General features: G+C 44.9%; 1 protein-coding gene across 1 annotated transcript in view; it reads left to right on the top strand.

The window, feature by feature from the left end:
* Positions 1-12,901, top strand: part of LOC147662058 (ninein-like protein) — a 270,575-nt gene extending 257,674 nt beyond the window's left edge. Inside the window, exons 11-12 of the mRNA XM_086951142.1 lie at positions 405-579; positions 12,857-12,901. Coding sequence (XP_086807268.1) covers positions 405-579; positions 12,857-12,901 — 220 coding nt within the window. The remainder of the gene's footprint in view (positions 1-404; positions 580-12,856) is intronic.
* The last annotated feature ends 387 nt before the right edge of the window (positions 12,902-13,288 follow it).

Genomic DNA, 13,288 nt, shown 5'->3' with positions numbered 1-13,288 from the left:
TAAGTGATTTGTTTCACTGTTCCCTCTCCTTTCCTTTTCTCCCATTCGGTTTCTTAGGGAGACTCTGTCATGGCTGTAGTGTTTAACCCTCTTAGGAATATTTCAGTTGGAATATAGGTGTGTTTCAGGCCTTTATTCTCTTTGAACAGATCTTTTAGGCAATGCTGAATGGAAGTGCTACGAGGTTAAACTTGGTGATGAGTCACAACTGTGGCTTTCGTAATGAACCCATTTAGACTTAAAATTGTACTCTTGTTGAAATGTTAGGCCATTATGTAATATAGCATAGACCTTGTTAGCCCCGAATCACTATTGGGTTTGAAAAGGACGAAGATTGTTTCCGAAGACAAACGTCATGCAACACAGATTGCAGACTAAAGCAATCACCAATGTTTGTGTTTCAGCGAGTTGGAGCAGGATTACAAGGAAAAGGTGGCAGCAATGAGGTCGGAACTGCTGAAAGAGAGTGAGCTCTTCATGCAACACGCGGATCAGCAGCGAACCAAGCTGGAAGCGGATCTGTTGGCAATGCAACAGGAAGATGCACTCATGAGGGAGAAGCTGACACTGTGCTTGAAGGTAAGCAAAACCTCTTTACATGTGTTTAAGATTACTAGAATATGGCTCCTTTGTCTACCTACTGAGTGAGAGATGGGGTCGTAGAAATGGAGAAGCCACCTTCAGTCTTGGGAGGTTACACTTCATGTGGCATAGAGTGGCAAGCACAGGAAGGAGAGTGTATATAAATGGTGTGACCCCAGCAGGAGGAAGCCATATATGTGACTTGTATGTGGTATGTGTTAACTGGAGTCACCTATGATTTCATTTGGGAGGAGTGGTTACACCAGGCAGAGACCTTTGACCTTCACTGGCAATAAAGTCAGAGAAGAGTAACTCAGAAGGACCTTTTTGCTGTGGGGTCCCTTGCCTTCATTCACTGTGCTGCTTGTTGGCCCTACTATTCCCTATCTACAACAATCATCTTGTGTCATATTCTCTTGCCATTTTTGTACTGATGATTCCTAGATGTTTCTGTCTTTCTCCTCTATTCCCTTTAGTTGCATTACTGTTTCTTCCTGTCTTTCTCCTGTCGTAACCTCATAGAGTTCTCTCATAGAGTTTACTCCTCCATTTCTCGTCCACCCATGTTACTTCTCTTGTCTGCATTTCGCAGATTTCAATAATTGTGTAATTGATTCATTTCATTAATATTCCACTACTAACATCCATGTAATTTCTTGTCTCTTATCCTGCGCCTCTCTCTTGGTTGACCTTTTTACCTTCTCACTCCATCCTCCTCTGTCTATTTTCACTTCTGCATTCAGGTGGATCTTCAAGCTTTATCAGTGACTCATATGCACACTTCACTTGCTTCACTTAGATGATTATAATTTCCTGCCTTACTTAAACCTTGTTTTCTATTGGCATCTTAGCTCTACTTCACACTAGTTAGTGCTGACTCCTTGCTGCCGATATGCTAATTCTCAACTCTGTGATTTTTCACTAAGGGAAACCAAACTGTGCCACTGTACAAATTCACGAAGTGAAGTGAAATGGAACTTTTAATTGCACCCATTGAAAAAAGTACAGTGACCGGTAACTGCTCTATAAACCTCAGTCACAAAGATGAAGAACAAAATGAATAAAGAATAAAACATCAAAGGTTTACATCCACCAGCTAGAATTAAATACCATACTTTTGAAGGCTTCTATGTAACTGGTTCACATTATATTGTTTTTAATACAGCCAGAGATCAATGTCTGCCTTTGGGCAGGTTTAAATATATATTTGTTTTAGCTTGGCAAGGTGCCTGGTGAACTAAGTCATGGTGTGTGTGCTCTGCTTTAAGCTTGGATTTTAGTACTCCATACACCCTCTGCCACTTCATCGCCTTTCTTCATCTTGTCCTGCTGCCTGGCTGTTCTTACATCCATCCATCTTTCACAGGAGCCTGTAACTTAACGTTCACTCCCTTACCGCAGTCTTGTCTCACAGCCTCCTCCTTTGCACCTGGTCAATGACACTGGCCATGCACGGGAGTTCTGTGCTTGCTAGGAGACTGAGATAAGACTCTTCCTAATTCATGTATGACATAATCATAAGGTCCTCTTCATCCACTTTCCTAATGTTGTCCTGCCGACTTTGACTGCCTGTTGTTACCATCTACCTTTCCTTGCTCCCTTATTGGTACCTGTCTCAAAGTCTCCCACTGCGCATTAGGTCAATGGCTCGTGCGTCTCCTAGGTAGCAGTAGCTTGCAGGAGAAACCCGCTAACTTTGTGATGTCTACTTGTTTTTTTCTTACATCTTCTTCAGGGCACCCTCAATTAGGGCAGACGAGACACGGGCAATATTCTGTCTGCTCCTGTTAGCTCCAGGACGATCTGGCTAGAAGCTGCTGCTACGCTTGTCAATTTTACATTTCACATTTCTGTATGTTAACTTTTAGTCACGGGTACCTTTTTAACTATTCTGCTCAGTACTTTTTCTGCTGTTGGTTATTATGAACATCCCTGTCTATACATCTTATAATAAAACACCATAATTTTAAATACACAGATATGGACTACTGTGTGTTTGCCACACTTCCCTTAACTTCAGTAGGATCTCATCTCTTTCATTTTCTTAGTCTTTATGGAATGCTAGCTCTCTATATAATACATACGTTACCACACTTCACACATCAGTCATTTCTCTTAATCTGTTGTTACTCTGCATTACTGCAAATTGGCTGTTCACCAGCGACCCTTCAGTCCTTGCTGTTTTTAATACCCCAGCTTATCTTGTTCAAGGGTCCTGGAGTAATCTTACAGGGCTGTTTTCTATGCTCAGTGGATCCTCGCTTCTGTGTCTCTCACTTATCCAGCTATTTCTTTGACATTCAAATTGTCTACTTCTACAAACCATGTCCACTCTCCTTAATTGGTTACAGCCCTCCAGATCCAGTGTACGTTATTCTTTGAGCGTCTTGAGTACATTTGCTCCCTGATACGTCCTCCCTATTTCTTTTTGGTGATTTCCATCTCCATCCTATTGAGGGTGTCTCTTTTCTTCCTCTTGGTAATTTCTTCACCTACTGACATCCATGGTGGTATATTGTATCTGGTCAATTTCCCAACTGCTTTCTGGATGGAGCCTGTTTCTGTTCTCCATTGCCCCTTCCCGAGCATTTCCTTAACTTGTCAATTTTTTCTCTCCCTCCTTCTTCTGTGATCCGTGCATCTTAACCCTCTATGCTTTTCTCTCATAACTTAAAGAATTTATCTCATCCTCTGCCTGCTTCGGCGACCCTTAATGTATTAGCGCTTGCTGATGTCTTTGCTGCTCTCTCTCCTGATCAAGCCTCTCTGCTCCTTTTTGATGACTTCTCTCAGTCTTTTAATGCATTAGCGCGACTGAAACCTCTTATGCCTACTTGTAGACCCCCTTGACTCATGGCTTACTCCTAAACTATTTTTCTTCGTTCTGCAGTGTCCCACTCTGAGGCATTATGGTGCAAGCATGCATTGGATTTCTATTTATCTAACTTCTTAGCAACACATCGCCAATACCTCCTGCCCCTTGATCCAAAGATAAATCTTTCTTTATCTGATTCATGACCAAGCTCATGACCCTCGCCTAATTTTTCAGTAGGTTAATCTTTTTCTTTCCCCTATTGCCCTTGAAACTTCTTTCTGCTCTTCACTATTTGCTGGTGACTACGCTCAATTGTTTTGATATTTGAGCCTCATTCTTTTGATGTGGCACCCGCCTCTTTTTTAAAGGCTTGTCAGAGCCGTTTACTATTCAGGCCATGTTAAAGCTGTCCCCCTGGGGTACTTTTAAAGGCCCCTCCCTCTTTTGACCTCCGCAAAGGATGTTTCTAGACCTGATATAATGCACGGCCACTTCAGTCCTGCAAGTGTCAACTTTTTAGCAAAAAATCCTTCTGGAACTCCTTCATCTCTGAATGCCTAAGAGTGATGGTGCCAGAACCAAGTTTTTTTTGTTATATTGGTAGCATGTTTTACATTCAAATACATGGAACCCTGGCATAAGCCCTTGCAGGGCGCAACAGCGGGAATCCACTAGTTCCACCCATGCTGGAACCTTCAGCAAGCATTTAGCCGCCACATACCGTATCCAGCAGCGGCTTATTCACAAGCCGTGCCCATATGTAGTGATGGTTCAATATCATTATACTTTTATAAAATAGCATGAATCAAAGTTTTTGTCACATCTATATGTTTAAGCAAGCTAGAAAAACGTTTCTGAAACCCACCTTGAGCCTCTCTATACTACACAGTGGCTCCGAGAGGGGTGAACCTTATTGTCACACTCTAACTTTGTGAGAGAAATGGAAGAATTTGATAAAGTGTTCCTGCTTCTTTTTTCTGGCAAATGTAAATTGCTCCTCCTTTCGCCCCCACTTACTTTGTCATGGCGGCTCACCCTCTCGCATTCCTCTTTTGCCTCTTCTCATGCCCTGTATCTTAGTGTGAGTGTTTGTTTTTGTGTGTTAAATACTCCCCTTCTGCAAAGTCATGGCATGTCAGGGGACACGTAAAGTAAGAATTCTATTGGCTTCTCTACGTGATGTCCTGCCCTTACTTTCAATTTGTCTCTGCAGTCTGCCTCTAAAGTCTAAGAGCATCGTTCTATTGCCTTTCTCAGAGATCCCAGACATCTCCTTGCCGGTGACTGCAGTCACTCACTACACCCGTCTGCAATGGTAATTCCCAGATGCTGCAGGTGCCAAAAGTGAAGAGAGCCAGACAAGGTGGTCGGGCTTTCTCTCTCAAAGGCCCAGGTCTGTGGAATTTCCTGCCTGCACAGCTGAGACATACCACCAATCTTCTTTCTTTTCGAAAGAAATTAAAAACATATCTTTTTACTCAGGCCTAGTAATTCCCCTACCATACTGCAGTATCGTCCTTGTCTGTCTACACAACACCACAACGGAAGCAAAAGCGCGGAGATACCCCTTCGGGGCTGATTCAGGCGCTCTACAAATACATAAATAAATAAATAAATATCTCTAATCCCTCTTGAAAGTGCAGATGGGGGCCGCATGGGCTGTGAAACACAGGCTGGCTTTGAAGCAGCCACTCCGTATATAACATGAATGCGCTGCCCTGTTGGCAGCACAATTTTGCTGCTGCCCTATGGGCAGTGCATTCACTCAAATAGGGTGCATTTTCTCTGTTTGCGCCTGGTGCACCTGTTTTAAGGTGTGCCGTGGTGCAAACAGGGAAAGTGCGCCTGTATGGTAATACGGCCCCTGATGTCTAACTGCCTCATAAGGTATGGGCATTTATTTTCTTGGTGATTCTTTCCTGATTTTTATTTTAAACCATTTATTGCATTTTCATTTAACAATCCAATTGCACAAGGAACAATATGTTACAACGTTACAGTAACAGGAAAAGTATGACAGTGTATCTAGCGAGCACAATTCGGTTCCAGGTGTACACAAATCGCAAGAGTTAACAGCTCACAACGTCAGAAGTAAACTGTCCGTTTCTGGAAGTAAGGGTAATAGTATCAATAATAAACATTTGGGCCACTAAACCATATTCCTCTCCCACGGGATCAGTTACAGTGCAAGCAATCGTACAGTCAACAACACAGAGACATTGTAGAAGTCTCCATTGCTTAAAGAGATTCTGGAGCTGTGTGTGTGGCATCAGAACATATTGCGCTGTGGAGCTCCTCCTCAAGGAGGGGTATAGATTGCTCCCCCTCCCCACTACAGTGATTCTTTCCTGATATAACCAGTTTCATGCACAATATATCCTGAGATATTAATACCCCTCCATACACACACACACATCCTGTCTAGCAGACACTTCTCCCAGTTATCCTTGCCAGCAGCCCATTTTGCGACTTGCTGAGTATGCATATGTAATAATAGAGTTCCATATCCGGAAGACCAAGACTTCTTCCTCCAAGTCCAGTTTCGGGATGTCTAGGACCACACCGCTTCTCTTCCCTGCCCACACTAGGGAAATCAATAAACTATTTAAGGTCTTAAAGGTAATCTGTGGGAGAGGACAGAGTGAGGTCTGGTGAGTATAAAGGCATTTAGGAAGTAAAACCATCTTGAAACTGCTACCTGAACAATAGAGGAAAGAGGAAGGGAACCCCAGAATTTCACTAATGCCTCAAATCCCTGTAGGACTCTACCCATTTGATATTTGTAAATCTTCTTAGAGTTATGTGCCACCATAATATCTAGGTACCAGAACTTCTCCAACTTCTAACAAAGTCCTAAGTCATACAGCACATCCACAAGGCAATGAGCCAGCGACTCCAATAGGAAAAAAATACTTGTGTTTATTCCTCAGCCCTGAGACCACCCCAGATGCCTCTGAACACTTCAAATGCCTTAATTCAGAGCCCCTGGATAGCAATATATAAAACAGTGTACCGTCAACATAAAGGGAGGTTATGGATGTAAAATCCCTGATTGTGATCTTCTATGCTGCCAGTTATGCTGAGAGGTGGATCTACCAGGGGTTTGAGAGCCTGTGTAAACAGCAAAGGATAAAGGGGCACCCCTGCCTACTCCTGTGCTCTATGATACCACCGCACAACACTATTGTGCTAATACACACCCTGGACTTAGGAGTTACATACAATAAATTCACTCAACTGCAAAAGACAGAGCCAAATCCGATGTGCTTCAGATCTTAAAAAAATGAGTCCCAATTTAGGGTGTTGAATGACATCCCTAGATCAGGCATCACTAATATTGTTTCCTCTTCTTTTATCCAGAACCAAGTGCATTGTGTGCATCAGCCTTACATTCAATGCCATACTATGACCAAGAATGAAATCACACTGACCCTCATAAACCAGGTCCCCAACCACATGACTCAATCTGGTGGATAATTGTCTTACAAAATGCTTTAGTGCCCCAATGTAATCATTCCCCTAAGCACTTCTTTCCATAATTGTATTGATTCCCCATAGTGTCAGTTGTACCCCAGTTACCCTCGAAGTAGGTTCAACTACTGTACCCCAGGTTTTCAGACGTAGAAGGTCCATGTGAGTTCCTGGTGGCAGCCACCATGTACACTGTGGTCCGAGGCATGTGTGGTTGTAGATACACATGCTGCGCCTACTACTGCCATTTAGGGTTGGGCCTGGATGTGTGTAAGTTGTTTTTCTTCGAAGAAGTCTTCCAAGTTGCAAGGTACTTTAACTCCCCCTCTCGGCTTTAATGAGCATGCTCATCGACTCCATTGTTAGATTGTTGTCTTTATGCCTTCTGGTACATACGTGTGCTCCTGTGCTCCGGAGTCAACACCACTGCGGTGCTCTTTTCAGTTCTCATGATTTCTTTCATCCGTGGGTATTGTACTTTGATCACGGATCCCTTACTTTCTGTCTTTGATCACCTGCTGATTACTTCACTCGAGCGGGGTCCGGGTGGACCGCGCCTCCTCATGGGCCTCGCCCATTGGTGTCTACTCCTGTTTCTCCACCATTTCGATATTGTACTCGCTGCCACACAAAATATCCTTGGACCGATCTCTATCGGGTCTGCAATAAACTTGAGGTATTACGTTGGGGCAGAGACAACATATCAGGGGGAACAACAGCTACAACCATTGGCTGTCGATAAAAAGGATTGTTCCCCTGGAGAAAAGTTCTGGTTCTGACCTGGATATCGAGGACCTACCACCAGCTCAACAGTCCATGAGTACGACTCTCCCATCCTTCTCAAAACTGCACTCATCCCGAGCAGTCTTCATCCAAAGGACATTCAGCCACTAAGGAACACTAGAGACAGGCTTTCGGATCACCACTGCCTTCGGGCCATGATCGGCATGGAAAAACTACTTCAGACTCCCTGCCTGGCTCGCAACCAAAGAATCGTTCGCGAACGACCACATCAGTGCCAGTCATCCTGACACCAGCAACGACCCACTTTGGCACTGACCGGATCCTCGGCACCGAAACCAAAGGCAACCTTGGAGTCAAAGACTTCAGCATTAACCAGCAATTCTGACACCGGCGCAGTTGAGCGATTCTCCATATGATGCAGGAGCAGCTCAACTCAAGGCAGAAACGCCTGATCATCCACCCCCAAACGTGCCACATTCTTGCCCCTGCTGCTTCACCCTTGGAACGTCAGCTGTCCTTTGAGGAGGCCTTGGACATTTTGGTTCCGGCAAAACTACGCAAGAAAGCGGATAGGGCTACCAACTCCTTGCCCCATGCACCACCTGGCTGTGTTCCTCAGCCTTCGCCCTCCCTGCCTACTTCTCCAGGGGACCCCCTTGGCATCGCACCTCAAGGTTCTCCACACGCTGATGACGCATTGACACTCCCCACAGGTTGACCCATGCGACTCCTATGATGTAAACCCACCATGGGGGACAGACCTAGACCTTTACCCTGCCCGCCCCTCCCTCTGGATAATTCCACATCCTTTCAAGAGCTCATTGGTTGGGCCGCCTCCTGTCCTAAGGTGGAACTCCACACTGAACCCTTAGAGTTGGACTTCCTCTTCGAAACCATCTCTCCACTCTGTAGCTCCCCATGCTCTAGGTCCTACCCCTGATATTTTTAAAGACTCTGGCTGGGCTAGGGTTATAACATCTAGGGTGGCTAATAAATATAAAGCCTCCCCTTCTAAAACCTTCTGTATTTGCTGTCAGCTCCCACCCGATTCTCTGGTAATTTCCACTGCTCATAAGTGAGCAGACTCCCAGGCTAGCGGGCATGCCCTGCCTCCAGATAAGGAAAGCAAACACTGAGAAGTGGCAGGGGAACAGGTGGCTGCACAATCAGACAACCACTGGCGCAGGCTAATTGTAGCCCACTGGGATGAAATGGAGGAGCTCCTCCAATACCTCTCCTAAGATCATAGAAAACAGGGTCAGGAGATAGTTTTAGGGCAAGCTGACATGCATGGCTCAGTATCTTCAAATTTAAGCCGTAAGTTCAGCAGAACCAGCTGAAAATGCCCTTTGATGGTGAGCATCTCTATGGTCCACAAGTTGCCAAGCTTTAAAAAAATTTAAAAAGCAGACGGAGACAGGCAAAGCGGTGGGGTCACTGCAGACACCCGCTCCCCACTGCTCCTTTCGCTGCACTCCTTATCGTGGAGGCTCACAGACCACTTTCCCTGAAACCTCCACGTCTTATCAGCACAACCAAGGCCAGAAGTCCTTTCCCAGGGTCCTATAGGTGCAACAATTACAGAGGTAAGTGTATGGGTAGCTCCCCAAAAGGAGCTACACCTGCCACCAAACCCTAACTTGCCTCTTCTTCCCCCGACCACACAACACCTGTAAAGGAATGCCTACTAGGCTTCTTTCGCACATGCCAAACCATCACCTCAGACCAGAGGGTGTTGGATATTATCCAATATGGTTGTTATCTGGAGTTTCCACGCCTCCCACCACTCCACCTTGCAAACATAGACTCTCACCGGAACATCATAAACTGCTCACAGAGGAGATCAAAGCCTTCCTCCTCCTCAAAGTGGCTATAGAACCTGTCCCTTGTCACCAGCAAGGTAAGAAAGTGTACTCACTGTACTTCCTTATATCCAAAAAAGACGGGTCCCTCACTCCCATTCTAGACTTCAGGCCCCTAAATGAATATATCCTGTCAGAGCATTATCTCATGGTGACCCATCAGGATGTCATTCCGCTTCCCCACCAAGGCGACTTTAGGGCCTCACTTGACCTAAAAAATGCCTATTTCTGCATACCAATAAATCCCACTCATCAACAGTATCTCAGATTTGTGGTCAGCTGTAGGCATTAACCAATATTATACTGAGTGTTTGGAGGGTCCGAGGGGAAATGATTTATAGACACAGTAGGCACCTAGTCCCCCAACTCATATAGCGAAACAACAAAGGAGGTACCTTCAGTCTGTGTAAGAATAAGGACCCAAGTGGTGCCCAACAAAAAGAAATGTATGCAGACCACACTGTTGATCTTACATGGAGACAATATTATGTCGTGTCAAAAGGAGAAGATACAGAGTCTCTGAGACTAGAAAACAGTACCCATCAGCCCACTCAGAAGCGGAGTATCGTCATCTGGGTAGTGGGAGAAAAGGTGTCCTCTAGGCTCATCCTCAGCCAAAGTCTAAGGTTGCCTGATCATGGACCCTTAAGATCGAAACATCCAACCCACAGAAGGCAAGACGTGAGCAGACAGGCCAGAAAGAAAAAAAGAAAAAGTTGCAGTGCAGAAAATAGAGGAAAAAGTGCTCCTAATGTTTAAAAATGCCTAATTTGATGACATAAGGTAACTTTATTGGGTTTGACCATCAAATTGGCATGATTAAAAGCAGTATGCTGATAGCATGGAAAAAATGGTTTGCTATCTATCTTGAGTGTTACTAGGTCGACATGTTTCAGCCGTTAACGGCTTTCTTCAGGACCAAAATGAGCTACCGCAACACATACTTATCGTGAACAATCAACCAATGTCCCATGGATTCAAAGGAAAAAGGTGTATCTCCTCCTGTATATATAGTGTGGGAAACAAAAAAACACAAAACATCATGTTAAGATATATACATAATGTAGACATATCATGATTAAGCTGTCAAATAGGCTTATATATTCAGCACTCACCCTAAATGCAGGGAGAGAAAACCTCACCTCGCCTGGCGACTGCTCAGGTAGGAAGGAGGCCACGCACTGTAAAGAAGTGCATGAAAAAGGAAAGTTAACTGTGCTTATAAAAACTAATTCCAAAAAGCAATACCAATAAGGCGGAAAAATAGGACCAGATCTATAAGAGAGACCTGTAACAGCCATCTCAAAGAGAGATTAAAAACAACCTTATCTAAACAGAAAAGTTGTTGAAAACCAACAGGGTTATTTAGAAAAAACCTTGGCAAAAACGGCATATTAGCGCTGGATACCTGCCAAGGAGAACGCTGAGCTAGCTAAAGCCCTACGAGTCTGCAAAGGCCGAGCTCCAAAAAACCTACCTCTCCGTCGTTGCCTCGGGTCTGTAGACTGAGCCGAGGGGGAGGTAGCGAACTCACGTAATGTGAGTGAATTTAGAGAGAAGCTGCGGACCTGGGAGAAGCCTCCCATCTGCATCCCTGCTATTGGTGGAATGTTCAAGCCAATCGTACGCGATGTCAGCTGTGCACAATTGACGCCTTTTAGTTGGCTCGAATACACTAGCGGACCTTGGAGAAAACTGTCTATCAAATCCTGGCTATTGGCTGACTGGCGTAGGCCAATCAAAAGAGGTGTCGGCAAAATAAACAGGAAACGCGCGAATGACGCGTTCCACACGGAGTATGCTGTGCAGCTGACCAGCAAAACGGCCACGCCGTGTAGCGCACATTAAAGGGGACGGTACTTAGATGAAAGACATTGGTTGAACAAATCAGCCAATGGTAATGTGTCATAAAGTCAACATCGCCCGTGGTATAGTGTGGGGACGCGTGTACATATCTGTACCCAAACGATGTAGCAGAGGTTGTTGCAAACATCCGTGTGTGTCGAAAAAAGTCCCACAAATACCGGGACGGGTGTCAAAGATTTAAAGTCATAGCAAGCCCAGAATAGTTAGATGTAACCACCCGCGGGCTGAAGCTAGGTCGGAGACCCATGCTCATGATTGAAATGCTTGCCCCTGGAAAGTATGGTATATAAGTAATATTACTAATAGTCATGAGTAACTGAAAGAGTCATGCAGATGTGTCCCAAAAGCGGACATCACCCTTAGATCATGGGCGGAGTGTCTACATACAATAAGTGCACAGAAGGTTATGAAACTCCAACATCTACGCCAGTGTCCAGACACTTACAATTGTAGCCAAGGGATATCATCATTCAGGCCTTCGCTGTCAGTGCGAAGTTTGAAAACCCACTTTTGCTCTTTCCTAAGGAGGAACAAAGAAATGTCAGTGATGTGGCTGGGTATATGTGGTTGCTCTAAGATTAACCACCTGAGTTCATCCGGATGATGTTTTTGCTCAACAAAATGTGTTGTGAGGCGGGTGGCCTGTTTACTGCGTCTGATTGTGCTTTTATGCTCTTGGATGCGCACCTTGATTTTCCTTGTCGTCATGCCTATATACTTGAGGCCACATGGACAAGTGATTTGGTAAATGACTCTGTCACTGTTACAGTTCGTGTGGTGCCTTAGTACCCAGGGACGGTCGGTGCCAATGTCAACCTCGAGGGTTTTCTTAGTTTGAGCACAAACTGAGCAATTTCCACAGGGATGATGTCCCCGTACTGGAGGGAGATTCCACAGATTGGAAGTGGATTCAGATGGGATATCCCGAGGTCTTGTATGTACAAGAGCGTCTCTTAGGTTTGCTCCTCTCTTGAAGGAAAACATGGGTACAGGGATATGCTCTCCTGAGCTGTTGAGAATCCGCCATCTTTGTTTGATGATTTTCTGGATGGTGGATGAGGAGGTGTTAAATGTGGTGACACATACCATGCGATTAGTGGGGGGTTTTTCCACTGGAGGTTCTAATAGAGCCTCACGATGGTTGTTGGCGGCACGCTTAAGGCTTCTGCGTACCAATGATTTTGGGTAGTGTCGCGCTCTTAATTTACTGGAGAGATCACCAGCCTTGGAGCGGAAATCAGCCGTGTCGGAACAATTCCTCCGGACCCTGAGGAACTGACCAAAGGGGAGGTTCTCCCTCAGGGAACGGGGATGGTGGCTATCAAACCTAAGCAGGGAGTTACGTGCCATAGGTTTGCGGTATAACGAACTAGCCAGATGTCCTTCTTGTGGAAAAATTGTTAAATCCAGAAAGGGGAGTTCGGTTCTGCTGAACTCTAAGGTGAACCTAAGGTAAGGGTTCTGTGCATTCAGCCATTCCTGAAAAAACTGTAATGATTGTATGTCTCCTTTCCAGACTACAATGATGTCATCTATGTACCGTTTCCACAATTTCAATTGATGAAAATGTGGATTGGTGTCATTCAGTACATGCTGAGTCTCAAAACTGTGGACATAAAGATTCGCTAGGCTCGGTGCGAATTTGCTGCCCATAGACGTCCCCGAGATCTGTAAATACAGTGATTCCTCGAAGGCGAAAAAGTTTTCAGTCATGGCAATCCTAGCCAATTCCATGACAAATTGGACGGGAGTAGCACTGTCCCTTGGAAAATCTTCTAGGAGGGTTTTGACCGTCTCTAGTGTCTCCAATTGCGGTATGCAGGTATACAATGATTCGACATCAAAACTGGCTAGGATGTCTGTGTTAGTGTCGAAAGCAACATCAGGTAGTTTGCGTAAAATATCTTTTGTATCCTGCAGATATGTAGGCATGGTTTTAACAATTGGA

The sequence above is a fragment of the Lissotriton vulgaris genome, unplaced genomic scaffold, assembly GCF_964263255.1.
Source record: "Lissotriton vulgaris unplaced genomic scaffold, aLisVul1.2 SCAFFOLD_630, whole genome shotgun sequence".
In the NCBI taxonomy this organism is placed as follows: Eukaryota; Metazoa; Chordata; class Amphibia; order Caudata; family Salamandridae; genus Lissotriton; species Lissotriton vulgaris.
The sequence above is the reverse complement of the archived record's forward strand: the minus strand, read 5'-3'. Positions and strand labels throughout refer to the sequence as shown.